Source organism: Polyergus mexicanus, unplaced genomic scaffold (assembly GCF_030449975.1).
Source record: "Polyergus mexicanus isolate NDT 795.1 unplaced genomic scaffold, iyPolMexi1.0 SCAF_9, whole genome shotgun sequence".
Taxonomy (NCBI): domain Eukaryota; kingdom Metazoa; phylum Arthropoda; class Insecta; order Hymenoptera; family Formicidae; genus Polyergus; species Polyergus mexicanus.
In genome coordinates, this window is record NW_027223329.1 from 787,043 (window position 1) to 814,069 (window position 27,027).

At 41.5% G+C, this 27,027-nt stretch overlaps 1 protein-coding gene across 1 annotated transcript in view; it reads right to left on the minus strand.

The window, feature by feature from the left end:
- LOC138936573 (cilia- and flagella-associated protein 53) overlaps nt 1-26,952 on the minus strand; it is a 58,321-nt gene extending 31,369 nt beyond the window's left edge. Inside the window, exons 1-2 of the mRNA XM_070302096.1 lie at nt 26,752-26,952; nt 24,929-26,307 (exon numbers count right to left, since the gene is read on the minus strand). Of these exons, the coding sequence (XP_070158197.1) occupies nt 24,962-26,305 (1,344 nt within the window). The 5' untranslated portion in view covers nt 26,306-26,307; nt 26,752-26,952 and the 3' untranslated portion in view covers nt 24,929-24,961. The remainder of the gene's footprint in view (nt 1-24,928; nt 26,308-26,751) is intronic.
- Between the last annotated feature and the right edge of the window lie 75 nt (nt 26,953-27,027).

Below are 27,027 nucleotides of genomic sequence, written 5' to 3' on the forward strand. Positions count from 1 at the left end.
TTTGACAGGCATGCGACGTATGAAAACTGACGACTAATTTTGTTAGACTTCACATATGCTAAATATTAATTCACTGTTTCTTGAAAAACACAAGCTTTCTCGCGTGTTCGATAAGACTTCGATTATCGTACAATTCTGCGATAAGATTAAACGGATCTGTATCTTGTAAAATAGCAATTAAATCGTGTATATATTAAACGCACGATCAAAATTAATCCAAACGATTATCGGTCTGATGATTAAGCCTTATAGGGAAATGTATTCCGACAGGGGATCCGGTCGGCCTCGGAGAGACCGACACTCCCACATCCTCTAATGATATACCTGTCCCATTCGTTTCGGTTTACAACATAATTCCCGCGGGCGGGGAACGCGAGGGGGAAGAGGGAAGGGAAATTTATGTACCGCGCGTTGATTATTTATCAATCGGGCCATCTCGCAGCGGTCCGTCTCTAACGTATACGTATCCGTGCGTATGATTTAAAATAATTTCGAAAGAATTCAGAGTTTTACGACGCGTTACATGACCGTTCGCTTTAATGTTTCGTGGAAAGCCATGCTGCTGGAATGGCTCTACGCTCCATCCACGTGTCTATTCACGCGCGTCACCGTCGTCGGATACCTTCGTCGGAGACGTTTATTACTTTATTGGACATGGCGTGCGAACCGATTCAAGAGAAAGGGGGAGAGAGAGAGAGAGAGAGAGCAGTGAAAAATATTTCAGTTACACACATCCTTCTATCTCTCGACTCATTGCGATATAGAAAAAAAAAAAAAAGAAAGATAAGACCGCGGAGTCGCGAAGCATTCCTATTTTGAGCATCACCGCAAACCGCGAACGTATTTATGCATATACGTCCGGCCAAATTGCACGCGGTTCTGATATAAGGGGTACAACTTTATTGCGCATACATTGCCGCGCGAGAGTGTCTGGAATGCTACCAACTTGGTTGGCGGCGACGGTAAGACTCGTGTCGGCAGTTTCAAAATTCTGCGGCTATCCAACGCCATGTGAGAGGCAAGAAGACGCGAGGCGCCCGTTGCAACCTCGAAGCGCATTGCGTCGGTGTAAAATAAATGGCGCGCATTATGCAGAATCCAACACTAATATACGCGCGCGTGTATACAGACAAATAACACGCAGATTTCTCTCACGGGAGTGCTCGTGAATATCGCGATTTTTCTGGATTTTTTAATAATTTGAAATCTTTATTCTATTCGAAAGAACCTCGAAGAACACTTACACTTTGACATAATATATACATGTAAAAATGTTATAACAAACTAAATTACGCTTGAACGACAGCTCATACTTGCCAACGTGTGTGTGTTTGCCATTTGTTTCGTTTATATCAAAAGCATTTCATTAAAACTTGTTTATTTTTTTTTTTTTGTTCAAGTTCATATTTATGTAATAATTTACCTTAATAAAAATGCATTTATGTATTGTATATTAAAAGATTGATTAATTAATTATCGATTTTACTATAAAATATTGAGTATTAACCAGAGAATTATTTCACGCACATGCATAATTCGAGGAACCTCGATATTATTGATTTTTATTTCATCTCCCCTTCCTCATCAAAATGGGGGGAAAAAAAAAAAAACGCGAGTGCGTTCTCTTGTATCTCGCTTGCCGCGATCGTGACAACGCGTATTCTATGAAAGAAAAATCACGTCGTCGTGATATCACGTCTGATTTAAAACTACGATTATTACATCAATATCTATTCTCTCATTTTTTGCGGATCGTAAATTACGTTAAACGGACACGCCGTTCGCTGACGTGTCATCGCGATTTTCATCCACACATTCCCACCGAGGACAAATCTTCAAGGCACAAAGGCGAAAACTACGACCGCGTGGGACACTCCTCTCCGCCTTTTCGATGTTAATACCGGAAAAATTACGAAACTCGTTAACGGGAGAAGGGAGTCGGAAAAATCGAGGAGGAGATTAGCCGGAGAAACGAGTCGGCGGTAGGGTAATCTGGGATAGAAACCTGGGCGTAGAAACAACGATCGAATCTCGTTCGCTGTCGGCCGACAGCGGACGGTAACATTAAGGAAAAAAACAAATATTGGGCAACAAAGAACCGGAGATAGAGAAGGGAAGGGGGAGAGAGAGAAACGGGGACCGGAACCCTTCGTCTGCCTACGCAGGTGTCCTCCGCCTACCTCGGGTCGAGGGCAACACGCGAATGCCAATGTCAGGGCGACGTTCCGGGCCCTGAAAACACGATTTAGGGTGGAATAATCCGTTCGGTAAAGCCGTGAAGCGAGTTGTTGCCACGTGGAACACGCGGCCCTGTGACGAACAAGCTCGGATATGTGAGCGCGAGATCAAATTTAATTTAGAGAGCGCACCCACCGCACTTTATAAATAGAATTTGCACTGTGTGTACAAGTTGGAATTTGTGCGGCGCGGTGCGGTCGATTCTATAAAACGACGCGATAAAAAAAAAAAAAATAAAGAAAAACAAACCGACACGACCGCCGTCGTAAAGATCGACGCGAATAATTGGACGACGCGCTGTCGATTAAAGCGAAATTGTCAAAGTGAAAATATCCTTTTTTCACTCCGTTGCGAAAAATCGAAAAATATATACATCCTCGTTTCCTGTCAATTGTACTTGGCTCTACAATCAAAATGGTTTTGAATAAAATAGATTAATTTATAAGAGAGAGAGAGAGAGAGAGGGAGTAATACTGAGTTCAGGCCGGAGAAATAAATATGAGCTCTCCTACACTTTACGTTAACACGTAATATTGGAAATGTTTCATTTATTCAGTTTTACTGGATTGACTTGTTTTTATTCTCATAAATCTATCTCTCCTTTTCTCTTTTACTGTTAAAATAATAAAGTTCTTCTGGATAATTTATATAATAGCATTTCATTACCCGATAATTATACAATTATTCTCCAATGGAAAAGCAGGTCAACTGGCTCATACACAGAGGCTGTTCTTTTTCAAATAATTATTTGTACAAATGGTGGAAATATTAAATCGGCGAAAAGCTTTTACTTTCATATTTTACGCAGCACACAATCGCGGACAAATGAAACGAGTGAGATAGAGAACGAGAGTTCAAATAATCTAAAATCGCTCTCTTCTTATGTATTCGTCTTTCTCCGTTTCCTGAAACACTTAATGAAAAGAGGGCTTGTTCCTTTTTGCGCCGACGTATTCAATTTATTTATCGGCGGGCAAAGGACTCATACTCCCTTTTCGTAAGATTGAAATTTACTTTCTTAATCCACTTGCGCGTTTCTTCCTGTTTCCTTGTTTTATACGGAAGTCGCGAAGGGGGAAACCACATGTCGCGAGAAACCGATCAATGATGCGACTGCTTTTTTACGTCGAGCCGGGCGACACGACGAGCTAGCAGATACGATGAAATTTTTCCAAACGGACTGCGGGGTAAGAATTGACCCTTGCGAAATGACCTCACGTCAATCGTAAAACGAGTATGAAAGGACGCGCGTGTGCGTCAGAATGGAATTGAGTCGTCTGCGGGGAAGCGCGCGGAAACGCTGTTGAAGTATCGAGGAATTTTGCGAATTTTCCCCCTCTCTCGTATTCCACGGCTACGTTATTAAGATGGAGATGGAGGTGGAGAGAAAGGGAAAGACAGAGAGAGAAAATATAGAGGAAAAAAAAAAAGATGTTAAAGTAACCGCATCCACGTAATCGTGATTCGTTCATTCCGTTTAAATAATCCGGAAACGCGTGGAGCGATTCTACAACGCGAACAAACGCGTTGCGTGTATATCGCCTTTCTTGCGTGCGTTCCCGATTAAATTATTTTCACGAAACAAATTATAACTGCCAACAAAATAGGGCGAGTTCGACCGTCGGCATGGGCAAATGAAATTGGAATTTTAACTTTTTCAACTATTTAATACAGAAAGAGACGATCAATGTGCAGATTCTATTATTACCAGGTTTTACCCTGCGTTACTACTAAGTGTTTGGTAGTTTGGCTATCTAATAGTTGCTCGTGTTGCGTGTCCGCGTGCCGTCCATAACTTGGCAAACATAGTTCCGAAATGGTCTTTGCCTTCATACTCTAAGACAAGCAGAGCGAGCGAGAAAGAAAGAGAGAAAGCTACATTTTCTATATATAAGACATTCGGTAAATTTGCATAGAAACAAAAAAACATATATATATATATATATATATGTTTATTTCTCATTAAGAATAATTTTCTTAAAAAATGTGACAAATTTATGTCTAAATAACATTGCTATTTGATGTCTTACAAAACATCTCTAATTAATAAGAAAATTACACATGGAACAAATAAAATAATTGCTTTTTTCTGCAAAAGTCTGACATTATAAAGGAATTTTTTTTTAAATTTCCATATTTATAAATTCGTTAAATATTATTTAACGTGCGCCCCTCTCTCTCTCTCTCTCTCTCTCTTTCCCACGTTCCTCTAACGATCTTTCGCATTCACTATCCCCCCCCTGAATAAATTTAACCAAAGAGAAGAAAGCCATCGCGCGTGGTGGACAAAGAAAAGTATACATGCGCAACACTCGAAAAGAATATATTTTAACCGCGCATCTCGGGCACAAAGAACGTAACGCGATCGTCCTTATTACGTGGAAAACTGCGCGGGTCCGTCCGAATATCCTGCCAGGAGAACCGTTTTGTAGACAATCCCGGCAGGAGGCGGCGAACAAAGCGCGCGCGCGGCAGAAAGTTCCTTGAGCACATTTATACCTCCTCCTCGGAACTTTTGATGCGCCCATGGGGGGCTCTCGGGGCACGGCACGGCTCGTCGTGTCGGGCGGTGCCCAGGCAGGACCTGTTTTTCGATTCCACTCTCGTGTCCCCGAGACGCACGTCCATGATAGCGTTAGAATGTCTCGGGCGAAGTGGCCCCGACGACGCTGGCTGGGGGAAAACGCTTTCCCTTCCTCCACTCTCTCGTCCCTACCGTGCCCCACGGGGGCGAGCAACTCGGGCGCAACTCGCAACGCAGTTCGGCAAGCCCGGCACTTCGAAAGTCAGATACCGTGACTTCGTTGCATACAATTTGCCATTACTTTGGCTGAATTTCCAGCGACGTATTCTAATGAATGCGCTCGCGCATCGGTACTTAGAACGGGGAATATTACGGCGAAAAGCAGAGAGAGAGAGAGAGAGAGAGAGAGAGAGAGAGAGAAGAGGAGGGAACGGATTAGCGATGGACGGGAACAATACGCGAAACACATAATGGAAAATTAATTCGTGGCCCGCGGCAAACGGATTCGAATATGGATAACGCGCGGCAAAAGCAACAAATATACAGTACGAGTTATCCGATGAGAGAGAGACATTGTGTCTAAACTTGGCTTACGATCTCTTTGCATAATATGTCCGTCGCCGTATGAGAGCGGCTTCGTAAGAAGCCGAAACGAAAAGGTAGTTGTAAATGTACAGATTGTATAGTTTGATAAAACTAATGGAAAGATCTTTCATAGATCCAAATATGAAATATGAATTTTACTCTCTTTACGCACGTCACACCTTTTTTATAAAACACTTATGAATCTTCGAGTGACAACTTTGCGCGCAGATAGAAGATTATTATCTGGATATTCGTTCGGAGACGAGGAACGAAATTCTTTCTGTACATTGCGTAGCAAAATTCGTCGTGTATAATAATATTCAAAATAAATAATCCGCTCAAACATTTACGTCGGATCCAAAATCCAAACGATCGCGAATTTCGCGAGGAGGAGGAGGAGGAGGAGGAGGAATAAAAGATTCAGCCGCGCAATGCGAGATTCAAAGAGAAGGAAAGGCAGGAAAGGAATCTTTGCGTCGAAAGTGGAAAATTGCCAAAACGTCTGTTTTGAAGCTTCTCTTTCATCCTGGCGCGTTGAGAACACACGCTCTCCACATACGCGCGTACATGACACGCTCATCTCATCTCACATCACACAAACAAACAAACATACACACACACACACACACACATACACACACACGTATAATACACGCTCGCCCGTGTTTCGGGGTGGCGAATGCATAATACATGATCGCGGCACGCTGTAGGCGGTCGTGTTTAAGGATGTATATGAAGAGCTAGAGAGAGAGAGGGGAGGGGAATGGGGAGGAGAAGATATAACGTCCAAAGCTTCCTTTTAGAGGAGAATGAGATTAGAGATTGGCATGTGTGCGCGGGAACGCTCTATGGCAATTTTCTTCGGAAAACATGTCTCACGTGGGATTTTTATAAAAAGGAGGAAAGAAGAGATGGTGTGAGGTCTCGTATCTCGTACCTTTCTCTCCTTCTCATTCTCTCGTAACGCGGCGGGTTCTCTTAAAAATCGTTTGCATAGCTAATGCTAATAGGGTTTCTTTTGTGTTTCTGCCAGAGTGACACGAGGGACGGTAATAAACACCCGGCCCTGGCGCAGGGTGTGTATAATAACCCGCGAAGCGCCGCTCGACTCGCATATTACGCGTCATCGTGTAAGTAATTGTGCACCGGTAACAGGGCGCGATTAATCACCCTAAGCTCAAATTTGCGACGCCGACCTTCCCCCGCGACCTCTCCCAAGCGTTCTTCGACGTTCGCCGGAGGATTCTTCCCCTGTCTCCGACTCCCTTTCAACTTCGCGCGAAATTCTTTATTACGGAAAATCACACGCTCAGTCCTCCTTGACGTAGATGAAAAAGAGCTCCGTAAACGAGCTATAGTTGAATGAGGTAAAACACTTTAAATCACGCAATGGATATTTCCACCGTTGATTGGTTGAAGGAAGTCACTGATATCCGCATCGGTCATTCCTGATTGTAACGTCAGTAGCGAGGAAATATGCGCGAATAATTCTCGCAATTTATGTTCGCATAAATGACTTTCCATTTAACGAAACCCGTTCTCGCTGGTACATCGAGCAACCGTGGAAAATGTATCATTAACGTGACAACATATATCACAGGTAGAAAGAGAAAATTATTTTTCAAAAATTCCAACTGAATTTTTTTACACATCACGGGTTTGAGTCGTTCCGAAATTGCGCTGTCGCATTTAATCGTTTTACTTTTTTTTATGTCACACGTCAGATTAAGTGGCAGAAATTTTGTGTAGTATATTTTAAAAGTTCGCTTTATCAAACTAAAACGGTTCGGTTGAAGGAAGGATATTAAGTTGTAAAGATCTTTCGCATACATTCTCTCGTCATTCTAACGTCATAGTCCTCGATGACGTTTTACTATTGCTGACCCTTAAGAGGTTTAAAAATTCACGAGACAGTGCACAGAGAGAAAGAACGTGAGAGATCGCATCTTCGGTAAAAGCTGGTTAAAGTAATGTTCACAGTATTTTCATCTCCTAAGTATTAGAATTTTAATGCAAAAAGTTAAAAGAGAGATAAAAAGGCGATGATGGAAATTTGCTAACGGGATAAAAAAAAACACCCATTTACGTGGCTTAAACGATTTCAAAACAAGTAATTATCAACTGTGAGAACTAACTACGTTTTTGATATAACTTTAATTAGAGCACTATATGAAATTAATAGCAAACGACGAATCGTTGCAATTTTAATGAAGGTTTTAATACGGACCAATGGGAGTTAAAAGTCTTCTATGAAAATATTATGCGCCATACACGTATACATAGAGTGAATTAAAATTCACAATCGCGCGCGATACGCGTGAATAAATATATATATCTTCACTTTGGATCTATTCTAATTAATGTAAAAAATATTAAAGAACGTAATATATATATTAGAGATGTACAACTTTGCTTCCGCCGTTTTCCTATAGATGGCTTTAGCGGTAAGTAGTGGTCGAAATATATAGATCATAGACGTCATGCGATAAACTTGAGCATCTGTCAACATAACCCCATAGAAACATTAGTCGATTTGTGTCTGCGTCATAAAGTTATTCTCGATTGAAAATGTCAGTTTACGAGCCAAATTCTCGTCATTTGCGGGAGGTTTTAATTTTCTGCTTCAATATGAAGAAATCTGCGGCTGAGGCTCATCGAATGCTCTCGAATACTTATGGTGAAGCCGCTATTAGTGAAAGAACGTGTCGCGAATGGTTTCAACGCTTCAAGAACGGTGATTTTCACGTCGAAGACCGGCATAGCGGTGGAAGAGAGAAGGTTTTCGAAGATGCAGAATTGGAGGCATTACTTAATGAAGACTCGAGTCAAAGTCAAAAAGAATTGGCACGATCATTGGGAGTGGACAATACTTTGAATCATAAATGTATAACCAGTTTTTTACAATAAAGCCTCGAATTTCGGAAAAAAACGGCGGAAGCAAAGTTGTACACCTAATATATATATCGTATATAACAATAATATTACGAATTTAAATAAATAAAATAAAAATATATATATAACAAATAATTATAGAGAACATAGGCGAGAAAGAAAATGAATTATCACACGAACAAAGTCTCATACAACTCATTTTTTCGCATTAAATCGCGTTTCTCTTGCCTTTAATGATAACCGAGCACCGTGGCCCCGAGGTTGAGAGAAGAAGATCGGCGCTTTATATTACATTAAAGCGAAATACATTGTACCGCGTAGGTAGCGTAATTGAAAACGTGTCGGATTGAAGTTGTTCGCGCGAGAACTCGTGCCGCGATCATTTTTCCTAACTTTAAACTTATGAAATTTAATTTCAAATCGCGAGGAATCCACCGGACGATAAATCGCGCCTCGTTAAAAACCGACCGCGTCAAGAGAATATAGGAATTAATGGCGAATCTTCTGTAACCGCGCTCGACGAAACGATGCGCGACGAGACGGGAACGATTGATCCGTGAATTTTAGTTTCGCGAAAAATGTAACGCGTAGAATCGCAAGCGTCGTTCAGAGATAAGTCTTAGGCCATCGATATTCACGTCGAGTGCTAAAATTTAATCGGCCCGGAAGTTTATCGAGCGTTAAGTCAAATTTGATTGTCGCTCGACTTCGCGAACGATCTCGGAAACTCGTCTCTATCGCACCACGATATATACCCCACACGTGTCTAGATAATCCACGAACAAAGAAAAAAAGAGAGGGACAGTATCGCCGGAACGAAGTGCGATATACATTTATCCTTAAAACCAGATAATAAGGTCCAGATAGAGTGAACTGTTGCCCATTGAACGTATCGATTCGCTTAACGGGATCCTTCTCGTTGAAGTTTCTGGATATAACGGCCAAGAATAATCGAACCGTATATTAAAGCGGGAACTATAGAAGCATAAGAGAGAAAGAGGAAGAGGTGAATTCTGGATAGGGAGGGGGAGGGGAGGGGGAAATGACGAGAGCAGTCAGTATCCGCTACATTTGCGGCGGAGAGAATGGACGATCATAAAAGTATGGAGACCGGGCCACGCAAAAAGTTTCGCGTCGTCGAGACGAGAGGCTGAGGTATAGCGATAGATATACATGGCGAGAGGGAACAAAATTTTTCGAACGCGGAAAAATGGGTCGCGCGCGTCCGGTCTCACCGACGATTGAAATTCACTCGAGAGAGCCAACCCCTTTCATTTTCAACCAGGTCGCTCAGCGCGAGTAATTTATATTTCACGCTTTTCCCATTGTAAGTTCCCGATTCATTCTTAACGCGATATATTAGCTGCCCCTGCGCGCGCGCGTCGTACCCCGTGCGTTGTAAACCTGCGAAAGAGTGTACGAAATCGCAAAAGAAACTATCGTGTATACGCGCGGTCACATTATATTGAGAGTATATCGTGCATTAAATTTTCTACGATGAATAACAATCCAATTATTGGCTTGAGTCACGGCAGTGATAATGATGATAGCGCGATATCGATTTTCATTGCTATCAATTACAATTTATTGGGTATACAGCGCGAATAATGCGAATATGATATGCCCGCGGTCATACATACAATATGTAGCATAATGATCGATCGGCACCGCGTAACAAGGAGTGACAGTATCCGCGTGAAAAATGTATTGTCTGTCTCGAAACGGAATAACCTATCGCTTTTTGTATCGCCACGCGGGGCGATAACTAATAAAGTGTTCGCATTGTTTATTCGTGAAATAAAAGGGTCATTTTACAATATGTGTGACAAAAATAAAAAACTTTATTTCCCATTTTCCTATTCTGCTCTTATAAGACATTTTGCGCATTATCAGTAAGTACGCGGGCAAGAGAATCTGCATTTGAGAAATAAACGCGATACATTATATAGTCCCGTAACATTACAGAGTCTCTCGGCACGTTTGATGTCAAGTGCTTCGCGAACGTGTCAACACGACGGTTGTTAGTTATCCCTTATTTGTCGTACGGTCGCGAAATTACTCCGGGCGCAAATTAGTATCCATTTCCGTTTAAACAGAAGGGTCGCTTAATTGATTTAATTGCAAGCATTCCACGTGACCCGCGTCGCGGACGCGCGCTTGCACGAGACCCCGTTGCATGTAACAACGCAACAATTATTCATTATTTCGGCTGCCGTTAGTTATCGCGCTGCCGAATCGTTTATAGCCGCGTAATTACTCCGGGCGTGTGAATTAATATCCGCGCGAGCGCGAACCGCGTTGAATTAAAGGACAACGCGGAAAGGACACGAGATTAATAGACGCCATGTCTCAAAGATTCTCAGATGTCCGTTATTGATTAATCGTTATCTTCGCGGTGACTCTTTCGCGATCTGTTCTCGGCCAATTTCCCGGTTATACTCGCTCGTTCCGTATCGTTCGCGTCTATATTAACTGATTCTCGATACTGTCGATCGGACATAAAAAAACGTTTACACGCGACCGCCTACGTCCGCGCGGCGCGTTATCTATCACGCGAATAAAAGCTGCTGCCGATGATACGTCAACCAGGCGAATCATTATTATCCATCATGCCGGGCGAAAGATTTCAGCCGACGTTACGCGTCGAATCCATCTATCATTATCATCTATCAAGCGGTAAAGAATTCAACTGTCGAGAGAGAAAGAAGGGGGACGGCCGGACAAGCGAGTGGAATAGATAAATATCGGATGACTCGTTACGCGCGCGCGAAGAGCTCTGTACGGTGACATAAGTGTCGTTCGTTAGGCCTAATTGCCCCGTCGGAGTAATTAAACACTCCGAGGGCGTGTCTCTTACACGCGGCGTTTTTCAATTTATTTCCCAAAAACGTTATTTCTCTCTCCTGCTGTCGCCGTGGAACCCTAATCGATCGATGTGAGCGCCGAGAGGGTCGAGATGTTCCCTCGCGGAAGCAATTTAATTTGTGCGTTGAAACCGTCACCCGATTTTTCCACACATCGTTTTACGAACCATCTCCGAGATCAACATTCATCAGTCGACATTACATGTGTCATTCGGACAGTTTCACGTGGTGTAGAATTTTTTTGTCAATTATATACACAATTTCTCTCTCGAAGAATATTTTTATCTTCTCCAAAAATATAACGATATTTTTACAATGTGGATTGAGACGACAATAAGTTTCAAGTCTTCCGTACGCTTTGTGTGGAAAACGTTTTCGTAATTTGCATTCGCAACTGCGGTATATTCTGTATAATGTACATGTATTATCGCATCGCATTCATTGGAATATTACCGCAACCATATTCCTCAACTGCATAGCGACTAATTGTGAACGGAACTGCCGTGCACAATAATTGTTTCCCAATTGATTTGAGAACTAGATCGCCACGAGATAACATTTCGTGCTGCCTCATCGAATCTTTTATGTCGCGGTTTTAACGAAAAGTCAAATAAGTCGTGAGTGAATTATGCGCTACATATGTGCGACACATTAACCACCACGTGTCGTTTGTCCCTAAAAATCATTTGGATGTAAGCGAGTCCAGCTTACAAAATTCTAAACTTTTAACTAATGAGTTGAAAAGAAAAATTTATTCTCTTTTATTCGAAAGAAATAAAAGAGAATAAAGAGCACATATAAACCTTGTTCTCCTTTATTATATACTTTATAATCTTTATTAACCCCTTAAATTAATGACTTCTTTAAAACTTTCTTTGTGATTTGTATGAAAATAAATAATTAGAAACAAAATATTATCATATGTGTATTCATACATTTATACTTAAAAAATCACCAATAATACAATTTCGTACTATCTCAAAATACAAATCTTTCGACTTCGGCACGGAGAACGGAGTTGCCCCAATATTTCACATGTCGGACGACGAATTTGTCGAACGCACTGATTGGTTATCCGACGAAAAACTTCTGGATATCGTAAAAATTTTTCGAGAAAAGGCCAATAGGTTCCCTCAAGAGACAGCCAATAAGCGCATCCGAAAAATTTCTCGCGAAGAATGAGGATATTTTAGCCTCCGTATAATATCCGTTTCCTTCAACAAATCAAGAGTTCAATAGTTTTAATACAACGATATTTTTTTTTTGCTAGAGAATTAAAGGCGCTTATCGCGCAGTTGGATGAAATTATGTATCGGGCGCAAATTACGCTCACATTGCTAAATATTCCGGATATCAACTGTTGCCGTTTCATCGATAATCTGTAATTTCCTGCCGACGAGTATCGCGTGTTGCCGATCGTAACATTATGCGCGTGTTCCACCGTCGGATGTTCAGCTAGTCTTACAGAGTACACGAGGTATTTATGGATGTACAATTAAACCAAACTCATACCCTCGATTACTCACCAATGTTTCACGTAGCGAGATCGTTTCCTAATTAATTTGCGGATCCAGCATCGTATACCGACGTTTCGACATTTGAGTTCAGACCCGCAACGTTACGTGCGATAGCGTTGATTTTATGACCTTGTCATGGTCTCGCTTAGACAAACGATACGCAGTCGAACTGTACAACGGAATTCGATTAAATCTCCGATCATAATATTAATTCAAAGTACCAAGCAAAAGATATTTAGAGATATCTTTTCATTTTATAGTTTATATTATATAAAAAAGATACACACGCATATATGCGTGCCTATAAAAATTTGACATTTGATGAAAAGATTAGGTTTTTTTATAAAGTCTGCTTTTTTACAAAGAGCTTGCAACATCTATCTATACATATATACGCACGTACACGCAGACACAAACGCACATACGTGTAAAATATAAAATTATATGATATAATTAATTACAATTACAATTATATAAATGATGAATCTATTATTTATAAATTTATATAAAAATAATAATGCATTAATATACGAAACAAAAATGTTGCATATATATGGTGCGTGGATGCTTTTATGTAAATTTATATAGAAGTATTCAATGTATAATGGATAATATATGCAGCGGACCTCTGACCTTTCATGGCCCGACAATTGTTTTGTTCCTTACAGTTGCGGAGAATTAATTTTGATCAATAATTCTCATGCAAAGTATAATCTTATTGTTAGCGTTGCTAGAGAATTAAAGAAACTGTCACTGTGAAATTGATTGTTAGTCCTTCTAAATAAATAACGAAGCAGGAGAGAAGCGTAAAATGTGAGCACGTATACACATACAATATTATACAGTCCGTTCGGCGCACCGTCGAAACGTCAACTACCTCCGAGGCTCGTATCTATGGAAAGCGCCCACGAGTTAAGGCCCCGCGCCCATGAATCCGGTACCGCACCGGGGATGCGAAATCGAACATTTAGGACCGCCGCGATGTTCTTGTTCGGATAAGCGGTGCGAGCGGTCCCGCGTATTCGTCGTCGCTTGAATAATGCATACAATCGAGATGCGACCGAGCGGGACTGAGGTGATATCGCCGGGGGCCCGCGCGCCCCCTCCCCCTTCCTCTCTCGCTCATGTATCGAGCGTCGTATCTGAACAACGCGGCGTGATATCCGGCGTCGATCCCGTCGGGGTCCAGAGCCTACGTTATATTCGCCCGTTCTCTCTTTCTCGTTGTCCTCTTCTTAATCGTCCTCGTCGTCTCAAGGTCCGCGCGTGCGCATCGCCCACGCAGTATGTGCGCGTCGAACCCCCTAATCCTGTGTTATGCTAATAACGCCGACGAAGAACATCGGGACTCGATACCCGACCGTGAGCCCGGATAAGATAAGCCGAATCCTCGCCGCGGCAGCAGGCCCTCTCTTATCCATCCTTGTCCTCCCGGTAATTAAGGTAATATCCGTATCGCGCGCGCCTTCTTTTCGTTGATCCTCTATCACTTTTTCCTCTCCTCTCTTTCGATCTCCGCGCTCGCCCGCGACAAACTCCGCGGCGGCGGCGACGTTTCGCCGAATCCCTGCGGGGATTAGCGTCGCGGAATGCGAATCGAAGCATTAAGCTCGGCGATATCTTAATTGAGATGGCGAGGTCTGTCGAGATCCCGCAGCGCGGCTTTCGCTTCTGGATCTAAAGAAGAAAGGGGAGAAAAAAATGTAGCGTCCCGCCGTGCTTCGCGTCTCCCCGCGTGTTAATTAGAGCCGTTGCGTTCATTTTTCTTCTTCGCCGTACTAAACGACGTTATCGGGTGGAATTTGAAAAGATCCGAATGGTAGATTAGCGACGATAATCGCGGATTGGCCGGGATACCGGCGGTTGTACGAATGCGTAATCGCATATCGTTTAAATTCTGCGCCCGTACACATTTCGAAAATATATTGTAATTACGGAAACACAATAATACGTGCGATAATAATTTTGACAATTATAACAATATATAATAAATGATAATAGTATGATAATAATTGTTATTGAAACGATTGCGTACATTGTAAATTGAGTGTAATCTATATTTTCATGCGACACATGCGTTAATAATATGTGTTCGGGGCGATTAGAAAAGGAGTTGAAAATTTTCATTCCTTCATTCTTTTTAATTATATATATATATATATATTTTTTTTTTTTCAAATTTCGACGCGTGTTTCGCAAAAGAATAAATACTGTACCTCCAGAATTTTATATAACACAGAACGTGCCGTAATAGATCGCTTAAGAGCATCAAAATCGAGCGAGTTCCCTTCGAAATAAATCGTTCCGCTCACCTCGATTCATTCTCTTTAGAATTTTCGCGCAACCGACTAGGGGACTATATACGATCATCTATACGAAGAGTCAGCCGCGTCGAAGGAAATAATAGTACTCTTCCCGTCCTCCGATTCACCTCCCGACCCGTTTTCCCCCTATGTAACGCGGCAGAGTCTGAAGGGGTTACAGCATGCAATATCGGTGCAATATTGCTCGAATATATAAGAGCCGCCGTCTATGGTAGCGGTGCCCGCCGAAATGGCGGAGCGATACCGCAAACTGTTTCTATAACTCACTATGAGAAAGGAAGAAGGGTAGGCAGAGGGAAGAGATAGCGGGGACGAACCTCTCGCTATATCCTTACCGAAAAGTTCATCGCGATAGCGGTGCATCTCGCGACCGAGGTTGTTAAGCCTCAACCGCTACGGGGGAATCAAATCAAACCCCCAGCGCGAATATTCTCGTGAAATGCGATATCGCACTCTCTCTACTCTTGACGACTTGAAATAATTCCGTTGTTTTTAATATGTACGTAAAATTTTGTTGTCCAAGTTGCTTCTTTATATATTAATTTATTTATTAAAATTTTAACATACTGGATAATTGCATAAGTTCGTGCCCGATTTTCATAGATGGCATTAAGTTACTGCATGGCGGAGTTCTATTGTTTTCGTGTGGTAATTGTTGCTTACACCGAATAGATGACGTTGTCTTATGTCAATTTAGCGTCAGACATTGTTCAGATAAGTCCATTTGTGCATAAGAGAAATCATTAAAAATGGAGAACGAAAGGTGCATTTGCGGCATGTATTGCTATATAAATTTCGGAAAGACGTGAGTGTTGGGATTGCACAAAAAAATATTCAAAGCGTTTATTTGGATCGCGCTCCTGCTCTCCGAACAGTCAAAAAGTGATTTGGCAGATTTCGAAATGGTGATTTCAACATGGAGGATCAACCCCGCTCTGGACGGCCTTCTGGCATCGATGATGACATTGTGCATGCCTTAGTGGAAAGAAACCCAAGGATTACAACTGAGGATATTGCTGAGAGGCTGAATATCGATAATTCAACCGCTTTTCGTTATTTAAAAAAGCTTGGATACATTTCCAAGCTTGATACGTGGGTGCCGCATCTCCTGACTGAAAGGAATAAGCTGCAGGAAAACTGCAGGAGTCGCAATGGGAAATTCTGCAGCACCCGCCATATTCTCCAGATATTGCGCCTTCAGATTTTTATCTGTTCCGGTCTTTGCAGAATAGTTTAAATGGCAAGAATCTCAATTCCGAGGAAGCTGTCGAAAACCACCTTACAAACTTTTTTCAAGATAAACCAAGTTCTTTCTTTAAAAATGGAATCGACAAGCTTATAGATCGTTGAAAAACCATTGTAGAAAAGAATGGAGACTATATAATTGATTAATAAAAGTGTTATCTCTAAAATATAATCTATTGAAGTTTATATTTAAATCGGGCACGAACTTATGCAATCATCCAATATTTGAGATTGATAATAACTCTCGAGAATAGATCAAAGTACAAATAAAGAGTCGTTCGAATCCGCAAAACGATCGACATCCCCCTAACTTTGTCTTTCTCTAAAGAATTAATATATCGTATCCTTAACAACACCGGTCGCGAATTCGCCACCGCCCATGTCGACAGACGGAGCACGCCTCGAGTTTCCCTCAACCCCTCTGTCCCTCCAGTCGCCGACGTCTCCTCGAGAAAGATCTTTGTGTGTATAGTGTACGCGTGTGCGCGGCGCATTCCCATCGATTGCATAATATCGCCGTCTTTCCGGTAAATAGAATGTCAGGGGGAGCGAACGGCTATCGCTCTCGTGTGTCCCGCTCCCCCTTTCGTTCCTCTCGCGATCGTAGCGGAACGTTCCTCGGTAAGAGCGACCGCCGCGAGGAACGTTAACCGCGAATTTATTTCCGCCGCGGTACGCTCGGCCGAAAAAGAAAATCGATTCCCCTCCATCGCCGTGCGAATTGAAAATTCATCCACGGACGTGTGGAGACCGAAGGAAGAGGGGCACAGTCCGGTCGCCGCCAAGTCAGCTTTCCGGCCGTTGTAATTGCGTCGGTTAGCGGAAAGGGGAAGAAGAGGGAGAGAGTCCGCGCACTCTCGATATCCCGATAATTCGTTCGCGATCGAACGGCGATCGATCGCGAGGAGAAGACCTGTTCTCCTCCCCCGAGCTTTCCGAGACGTTTCCCTTTCGCTCGGTAATTATTACGCATTACATATTTTTTATCATCGCGCGCATATACGGAAGGAATTTTCGGCCGGCCGGGATCTCGTGGTCTCGTTGGCCTCTCGGTAACGTAGCCGTCCCGACCGCGATCGACCACCGCGCTTTGTCGTCTCGCGCACGCATTCACCCCTCACCTGCTGTATTTTCTCTCGACGGGAACAGCCGTCGACGGCTCGGGCGGGAGGTTTATGTTTACGGGGGAGAAAAGGGGCCGGGGCGCTGACTCGCGTCCGTGCGTGCTTTTTCAGCTTCCCGTAATTTTATTAACCGAAGGTCTTTTCAGCCGCGCACTCTATCTTTTTTTCATATTACTTGAGAGAGAGAGAGAGAGAGAGAGAATACTCTCTTTATATTACTCTCTCTTTACATCTGCAATTGAAACGAGTTATTACAGTGACGATTGTAATATGATAATGGCGTGAATTTGAATATTGTATATATATAATGTGAAATGTTTTATAATCAATTCTGGCATAATTATATGAAGAGAAAATATTATTAAAACGTGAATATATTAATGTGTATATATATATATATATATGTATAAATTAACATGTTTATACATATGAATCGTATATGTTTTGTATTCATGAATAATATTATAAATGTGCGCGTTTTACATCGTAGACTAATTTATTCCTAGTAGCTTTAAACCTCGTCGCCGATATATTTTACGATTGTGCAAACGTATTTAATAAAGAAGGTTGCGTTGCGCGCATTAGATTCGATATCGTAAATAATGAAAGATAACGCTCGAAGTAAAAATTTCAGTCGGCGTACGTGCCTAATCGGAAGAATGGTCGCAAACATTCCGTCCGCTTTTTAAACCACGGTCGAGTTTGCGCGGTCGCGCCGCTATGTTTAACTAAGCCGAAACCACAAATTACCATTCGGCTTCCCGATCCCCGTCCCACGTCCCGCGCGAACCATCAAGTCGCCGGCATATGCCCGCAATCGCGAATTGTCCGCCGACGCGTGCATCTCCTCCTGCATGCGCCCATTCTGACGCACTCTAACGCAGCATCCGCGGGCGCGCGAGTGTGCGGTTGATCACGGCGGTTGTGTCGGATCGAATCGCCAAGAGAACCGAAATCTTGTTCGATGTTCTGCGTTAGAAAATAATTTCCCAGCTAAACAAAAAGAAGGAAAGAACGTATCGAAATAAATTTTCCTTGGATGTTGCAAAAGTGAAAATATAAATAGTAATCAGTTTACACGATACGCGATTTCTTACTCGATTATATATATATATATATATATATATATATATATATATATATATATGTATGTATGTATGTATGTATGTATGTATGTATGTATGTATGTATGTATGTATGTACCCCAGTATATAAATATGAAACCGGAATTTGCCCATAGATGGCCCTAGCTGTAGTTACCGTCAAACCGCATCATTGGCGCCATTTTCTTGTTTTGACATCTGATAAAGATTTTCAACTCACAACAATACAAGTTTCATACAACAGCATAGTTTTTAATAGCGTTGAACATGTCGAATTTTGTGCCTGGAAACTACGATTTGCGGACAGCATTGATTTTCTGTTACCATTTGAAGAAAACTGCTGCAGAATCGCATCGAATGCTCGTCGAAGCTTACGGTGAGCATGCTCTTGGTAAATCACAGTGCTTTGAGTGGTTTAAAAAATTCAAAAGTGGCGATTTTGACGTGAGAAACGAAGAACGTGGAAGACCACCGAAAAAGTTTGAAGACAGCGAATTGCAAACATTGTTGGATGAGGATGACGCTCAAACGCAACAACAACTCGATTTGAATCAGGCTTTGCGTGAAAAACGACCAGAATATCAAAAAAGGCAACGCAAAGTGATTTTGCTTCACGATAATACACCATCACACACGGCAAAACCGGTCAAGGAAACGATTGAGGCGTTTAGTTGGGAAATACTTTCGCATGCGGCTTACTCATCACACTTGGCTCCATCCGATTACTACTTATTTGCATGGATGGGACACGCGCTTGCCGAGCAGCGCTTCGCTTCTTACGAAAATGTACGAAAATGGCTCGATGACTGGTTTGCCTCAAAGGAGCAACAGTTTTTTTGGCGTGGCATCCACAAATTGTCAGAGAGATGGGAAAAATGTATAGCTAGCAATGGGCAATACTTGGAATAAAATATTTTTTATCATTTCCATACAATAAACGTGTATTTTCTATACAAAAATTCCGGTTTCATATTTATATACCTGGTATAATAGGTAATACAATGTAAAGTTCAATATAGGAGAATTAAATTTCCCTAAGTGTACACGCGGTAACTTAAGGTATAACGTGCAGGAATGTAAGCTCGCCCGATTCTTTTACCTTCTTTATCCTTAATAATAGAAAATTAAATCCATAGAATTTAATGTAGATTAAATGGTTATCAAAAACGTTCTTAAAAGTTAACTTTGCATGAGTAAATACGCCAGTGATTTTTATTAGCTGGCTAAAATCAATAAAGATTATCTTGCTCAAATATATGAACATTCGCGCATTTAAAACCACTCGTTTTTATTAAAGTAGCATAAAAATTGCGGTTATTTAAGTAGGTAGAGTATATAATTAGAGAGATACGTAATACATGTTAAAAACATAAAAAACTAAATAATTCTACATTTTTAGAAAAGAGAAAGAGAGAAACGAAATAGAAAATTTTCTCTCTCTCTTTTCAAAGAAGAAAAAATAAGACAATCCATCTCTCCCTAAAATTTAAAATAAAAAAATTACATCGGCTTAGGCCGTTTTGCGGCGTATCACGGATGCCACGCGGTTCATATAGAAAGACCCTCGAATTAAGCTCGTTTTAAGCCCGCCGTAATCTTACATTAGAGCCATGACTATTTCCTGACTATCAGTCCCCGACAAACTGCCACGCGCGCTATAAATCATCTTCTCCCCTGTCTATGTCACGACGATTCGCCAGTCGTCTCGAATGAATGAGATCCGTACACGAGAATCATTTTATTGTCGCGTGTATTTTATCGAAATTTCTATGGCGTTTCCCTTTACCCCCTACCCCCTCACCCCGCGAATCGACCGCGACGAGAGGCTGTTGAAATCAAGCTTATCATCATAAATACAGGAATTCCCGTGAAAAGCGCGACAATCTTTGCCGTCGCGAACGCGGCGGCGTAACATTAATCTACGTCGCTGATGGTAGGATATGACACGCCTCCGAGTGTACTAATGCTTCCTGCAAAGCAGCTTCACAGAGGAAAAGGGTATGAAAAAAAAATATTCGAGAAACTTTTCTCCAAAATAGCCGGAGACACGCTTCGCGAACGACATCGATTTCAAGGGGGTTGGAGACGCGTTGCGTTTATTAATTCGTTGGTTCCGAGGAGGTTGTTCGGATTTTTCCAACTTTTCTGATTAAAGACGAAGAGAGGAGAAGGCGGGAAGAAAGTTTTCTCTCAATCTACTCTTTCCTCAAGAAATTGATACTTTGAATTCTCGACAAAAATAAGTGAATCCGCTATATACGCGGAGTTTTGCTTTTGCGAAATTTACGATTAAAATTATGAAGTCGTTATACGCGCTTATACGTATCCGCTTTTTGTCAAATAGTACCGCTCTTAAATAACAGTGCAAATATTGTATATTAATTTAGGTAATCGTATATGTGTAATTACTGTTATTCAATAAATAAATATTCAAAATAATAATCATACGCTTAACGTATAATAATTCCGTTTTATTGTTACTTTAAAACAGAAAACACAAAAGAGGTAAAAATATTTCTAACTGTAGACGTTAAATTTTAAAAATAAACGAAAAAATATTTGTTATTAATATGAAATTCAATAACGTAGCTCAATCTATTATTTTATTTAATGGAAAGGATGTACAACAATTGTGTAGCAGAAAAATGGAGAATTAATAGGATTAATCTTATTGTGATAAAAAAATTGGTAAACTTGTATAGATAAAAAATTTTAAATCATCTTACATTATTTTTGTCGACAACTTTATTTTTAATTAGCCTCAATATCGTAAGAGATTCTTTTATATAGAATTATAATAAATATTCTGTGATTCTCGTTATTAAGAGTTTGCTGGATAACTAAATAATTGTCCTTCTCAGTTTCTACTTTAAAAACTTTGATACATATATTAACATTTTAATCTAATTAAAAGAGAAACGTGCGTATTATTGATTTAATCCCAATAGTTATTTGGCCTGATATTAATAAGAGTTTAATATTGACGATTGTAAACGGCACTAATCGGAAAGCCGATAAGTGGCCGGCTTTTACATCATTCTGCCCATCGATCTATACTAAAGAATATTGATTCACTGCGAGGTACGTATCGATATTTATCGCTCGCTAATTCCCATCGAACACGCCGACCCTCCAGCGACGCTATTTCCGGCTGTAAACCTTCGTATCATCCTATTTGCGGCGTATCGCGGCAAAACGAGTTAATCCGACACTTTGGACAATCGAAATTTCTCTCGGCAGACGCGTTTATCGCGAGTCGAATGCGTGCACTTTCGACAGTAGGCATTCGCAGTCACCGAGGTGTGCGAAATGTGCATGTGTGGACGTCGGCGCGGTCGCCGCTACCGGAGACGAGGGTCGGAGATTTACCGATACCGGTGATTGATAACGTTATCGATCACTGTGTCGAAGCTTCCGTCGCGCCCGTGTCGACGGACACTACCTTCGCAAGACGCGTCTCTCCTCTCTTCACCGGGAGACGCACGTGGAAGCGTAGCAGCACAGGGCAGCGCGCTGAAGGGGATGGCTGGCTGGGGAAACACGGCGGTGACGATGGTGGTAGTGGTAGTATAAAAGACGTCCGCGGCAAAAACTGTGAAGCGCTCTGTAGAATTTTCAATAAGGCGAGGTCGGAAGAAGAAGATTAATGCAATGCCGCCGGGGGACCTTAGGAGACGACAGCGACACGACTGTCAAAAGAACATCCCCGGAGGCAGAGTCCATTCGCTCTCTCGAACAGCGCAACCCTCTCTGTTTCCTTTCCCCTTTCTCTTTCTTTCTCTCTATCTCTCGCTCTCCGCATCTTTCCTTCTGTCTTTTAGCTCTCCGCGATTTCATTCTCCCTCTCCTTTCGGCTCTTCCTTTTCACTTTGCTTTTGTCCCCCTATCCTCGCTTGACCTTTTCCACCGATAATCGTCGCAGATATAGGCGCGCAGGTGCGCTGGTTGTCTTCGGGCAACCAAGTGAAATAATTCATCGAGAAAGAAAGAAAGAAAGAAAAAAAAAAATCCGTATGCTCGTCTTGTCGCCCCCGGGCCGATCTCGACCTGATCGCGACCTCTTACGCGAGTCTCAATGCCCGAGTCAATCAACGGGCGCCAGGGCAACCCTCTAACCTCGGGGGTGAATCTCGAGACAAACTGCGCTGTCTAGCCGACAGCGCAGTTCGATCAATCACGAACCGGCGTCTACAGTATTAAGCTGACGTATTCATACGCATACGCACGCACGCACGCACGCACGCACATAGATTCGATGTATGCTGGAGAATATTTAACGTGTAACGAACAATGCCGAGTAAAATGCTCGACGATGCGGGAAAAAAGTCGACCGATACTCTCGAGTGAAATCGCGCTGAGAAAAAAAGAGGCAGATATCGATTATATATGTAACAGACGATTATGGTGAAGCGCTATACTTTCTTATTATAAGTGATCTTAAGTAGGAGGAATAAATCATATATTTCGAATATGAAAAATTAGATTTTACAGTTGTAAACTCGATTATTTGTTGTAAATTTTAAATTTTATTATTTTATTTCTTTTAGTTTCACAGAATTTATATTTATATCGTTTTTATTTAAACAACAACAATATGCTATCAAATATGTGTGATTGGCTAGATTTGATCAGTCAGATGATATTTAATAACACGTTGTTATCTTCTAAATGGAAACGGTATACAATATCAATTTAATGATACAAAGCAAAATGAAATAATAAAACCTAAAACACAAATAGCAATGAGAGCTTACGGATTCAAAATTTCTCTAATGTCTGATATTCAGAAAATAAGCCTTCCACTTTTATTACACATTTTCTTTCAATCGACAATCGACTCGTGCGAAAGAACAGTGGAAAAAAAAAAAAACCACCGGATATATTAGAAATATCTAATAGCACAGCAAATTCTTAGCCTTCTCTCTAAAGCGCTCCGATCTATAAAATGTCATCTCATTGTCAGTTGCCCGCGTTTAATGAAGATTTATACGTTGGCCGCTATATATATATATCGTACAGATTACATATGCGTGAGCACAATTGCAGCGGCAAATCTTGATTTAATGCGCGGCGCATTTTAATGTAATATATGTACATTTCATTCCCGAGAAGGAGAGAGTTCTCGCGTTACATCGTGCCGCGGCAAAATACTCCGTATAACGCGATAGATTGCATCCGCTCTCTTAAGCCTTCAATCATAATTTCCCTCGTCATATAAGGGATGCGCGCGTACGCGGAATAATTAGATCGCCCGCAAAAAGTATGGCTTCTCCCCCCCCCCCCCCTCCCCAAACTTCGTCGCGAATTTCTTTCTGTCGAATTTCCCCTTTGAGATAGACAACAAGATTTTAATATTCGATGGTTGCTGCCTCTGATCTCCTGTGTATTAAACTTCCCGCAGCAAGAACGCGTTTCCGTCGATAAACATGTACCGCCTAAGCAGTCCTTTGCCGCTGGATTCTGCAGCATCCGACGGATGGTAGGAACGGAGAGCGCAAGAAAATCGTATCGAGCAAATCTCTGATCTCGAGCACCAACTGCAGGTCGAATTACACGAAAAAGAGGATTTTTTTCGATCGGCCGAGTCGCTCGAAACTCTCTCTATACGCGCGGGAGAAATATCGATATTATTTTTAATTTTGTGCGCAAAATGATTTTATTATTTTGATAACGAGTACAAGACTTTTTCTGAATTAATTTTGTTTATGAAAGAAAAAAATGAAACGAAATATTATTGTATTAAGTATTGTATTAGATTTTGTTCGATCGTATTATAGAGATATTTTTATAAAATGGATAACAAAAGGATTTATTAAAAGTGATTTCTATCTTGGAATTGTATTTATTATCAATGCAGTATTCTAGTAAAGATAAATGGTTGGAAATTAATCTACATCGACCTATTACTAATGGTTCTTAATTACGATCCAACAGCAATATTTTTTTACTATGAAATGTAAATTTATATGTGACAAGATAAAACCGGGAACCGTGAATATTATAGTTATATTTTATATGGACAAAATTAATGTGTGTAAAAAAAAGGAATGTTAATAAACGTGTATATAAATATATTAGCGAATATAAATGATTAAAGGATCATTAAAGGATTATTAGATCAATTAACTCTATGTATGCTATTAGCTCTATACGTTAAAAATACTTTATCCAAGATTCATATCAAAGAATGAAAATAAAACTGAGTATTATATTATTTTATATGACAGCAGAGAAATATTGTAGAAGAAAAAAAAAAACGGGATTGAAATGCCATATAATAACGTAGTATTTTATATAGGATTTAATAAATTATATCTATTTTTTTATATTGTTTTAAATTTGATAATATATATATTCCACACAATATAATGTAAGCACAAATTGCATAATCAATTATGCATTCAAAATTCTTATATTTCTCTATAAGAAAATTTCCAGACATCGATATCTCAAATTCTAGAATCTTATCTCAGGTCCTTATCATCATAATTTTAATAGCCCATAATACTTACCGATCTATCTCGTTGATCCTCATGTCTGAGCAGTTATGCGGAAGTTAAAGCCGGAGGACAGTAATGACGTCCTTCCCTCTCCGCCGCGTGACGTGCGGCGCACTCCTTCAAGAGGGCTTTAAACGGATGCGGCGTGATGTTTTCGGAAGCTTTCAACAGCTCGTCGGTGAGTTTCTGATACTCATCCGCCTGCCTCACTGCCTCTTCTCGGTGATACCTTCGGTCCTCCTCCGATTCGCGGCGTCTCATCTCTCGGACGTACCTCTGTTGCTCCTTGAGCTCCAACCCGTAACGAAACGCCCTTTGTCTACTCTCCTTCCGCTCCATTGCGATCAAGTTGGCGTTCATCTCTATCTGCCTCTCGAGAGCTTCTCTCTCCTCCATCTTGAACCGTTGTTCTTGCTCATCCGCCTCCTGCTTCGCCCTTAGCTGTTCCACCCGGCCGCGAAGGACTTCCTGCGCAGCACGCTGGCGAGCTTCCTTGAATTTCCTCATCGCAAGGTTGCGTCGCTCTTCGACATCCCTGTGCGACTGCTCGACGATGGCTTCCACCTCTAGATTTCGTTTGACCTCTTCCTGCCGCAAGTCCTCGAGATACTTCAGATAAGCGAGTAATTCCGCCCGAAGAGCCTTCGCGTCCTTCTTCGCGCTTGCCTTTTCCTTGGCCAGTTCCTCCTCGACCAGCATGTTGAATACGCGATCCACCGTGGCCTCTTGGCGAGCGCGCTCAACGAGGAACCTCTTCGCCGTCAGAATCTGCTCCTCCAGTTCTCTCTTCAATCTTTCCCTCTTCTGCCTTTCCGCTTCGAGATTCCGCAATTCGGCTCGACGCACGTCTTCCCACAACCGCTCCAGATGTTCCCGTCGTTCGTCCTGTTCGGCCCGGTTTCTTCCCTCTTTTAGCGCTAGCCTGTCCTCCACTTGCCTGGTTAAAGCGAGCGCCGTTTCTCGCTGAGCTAAAGCTCGCTTTTCGGATTCCTCCGTCTCTTCGCGCTTCTTCGCCTCGAGCTCCTTTAGCATCAGCTTGTGCCATAAATCGTCCAATTCCTTCTCGGCTGATTTCTTCGCCACGTTATCCGCCATCTGCTCCACGTTACACCGCTTCGCATCGATCGCTCGTCTCCTCGACAGCTCCTGCTTAATATCTGGGCACGCGGCAAGATATTGCTGCATCCGTTTGGCGGCCACCATCGCCTCGTGTTTCTCTTCGCGTCGTTTCCTCAGCTCTTCCGTTCTCGCGCGCATTTCCTCGAGTCGCGCGTCCTCACCCCGCCGCGCCTCCTCCGTAATCTCTCTCGTCAAATTCATTTCCTCGCTCAACACGAGATCGCGCAGCTTCTCTCTACGCTTCTGCAAATTCTCCTCGTATGTCGACATATCTAAGGATTAGTCGTCGTCGCATTAATGATTGGCAATTATCCGCGTTCAACAGCTCCCATTATACAAATGACGATAATACGTCGAATCCAAGCAGACATATGATACAGATTTATGTGTAACGAGTTGCGATTAAGTGATAAATAAGTAGTGTCTAAAGTACGTAATCTTATCATTTTTTAATTTTCTTTGAAAATCTCATATTAATATATAATTATTAATATTAATTAATAATTAATATCTAATATTAATTTTGTAAAATTAAACATATATCTCAATTAAAATTTTATATAATTAAAATCTGTCAAAGTTCAAGGAAAAGTTAAAGACGGAAATTACATATATAATAATTACAAAAAAAAATATAAATATATTTTTCTGTTTTTGTTCATCTCTTTTACGCTCATGTGAATAATAAAAAAATTATTGACTAATTATTTCAATACCTTGTTGGACTCGTCGGCGAAGATTTTTATTCCTGATCTTCCGATCGGTCTCTTCCTCAAACTCCACAGTTTTAAGAAACTGTTCATATTCCCTCTTATCCTCCTCCGAGCCCTCAAAGATAGATTTAACATGGTACTTTGCGACCTGGCAATTTTCGCGTTCGCGTAACTTGTGCCCGTAAGATATATTTGCCGTACCGGTAACGTCGATGGGATACTTTCTCGTTTTCGGCAAACTGCATCGTACTTTAGTACTCTGCGTTGATACCACTGCTT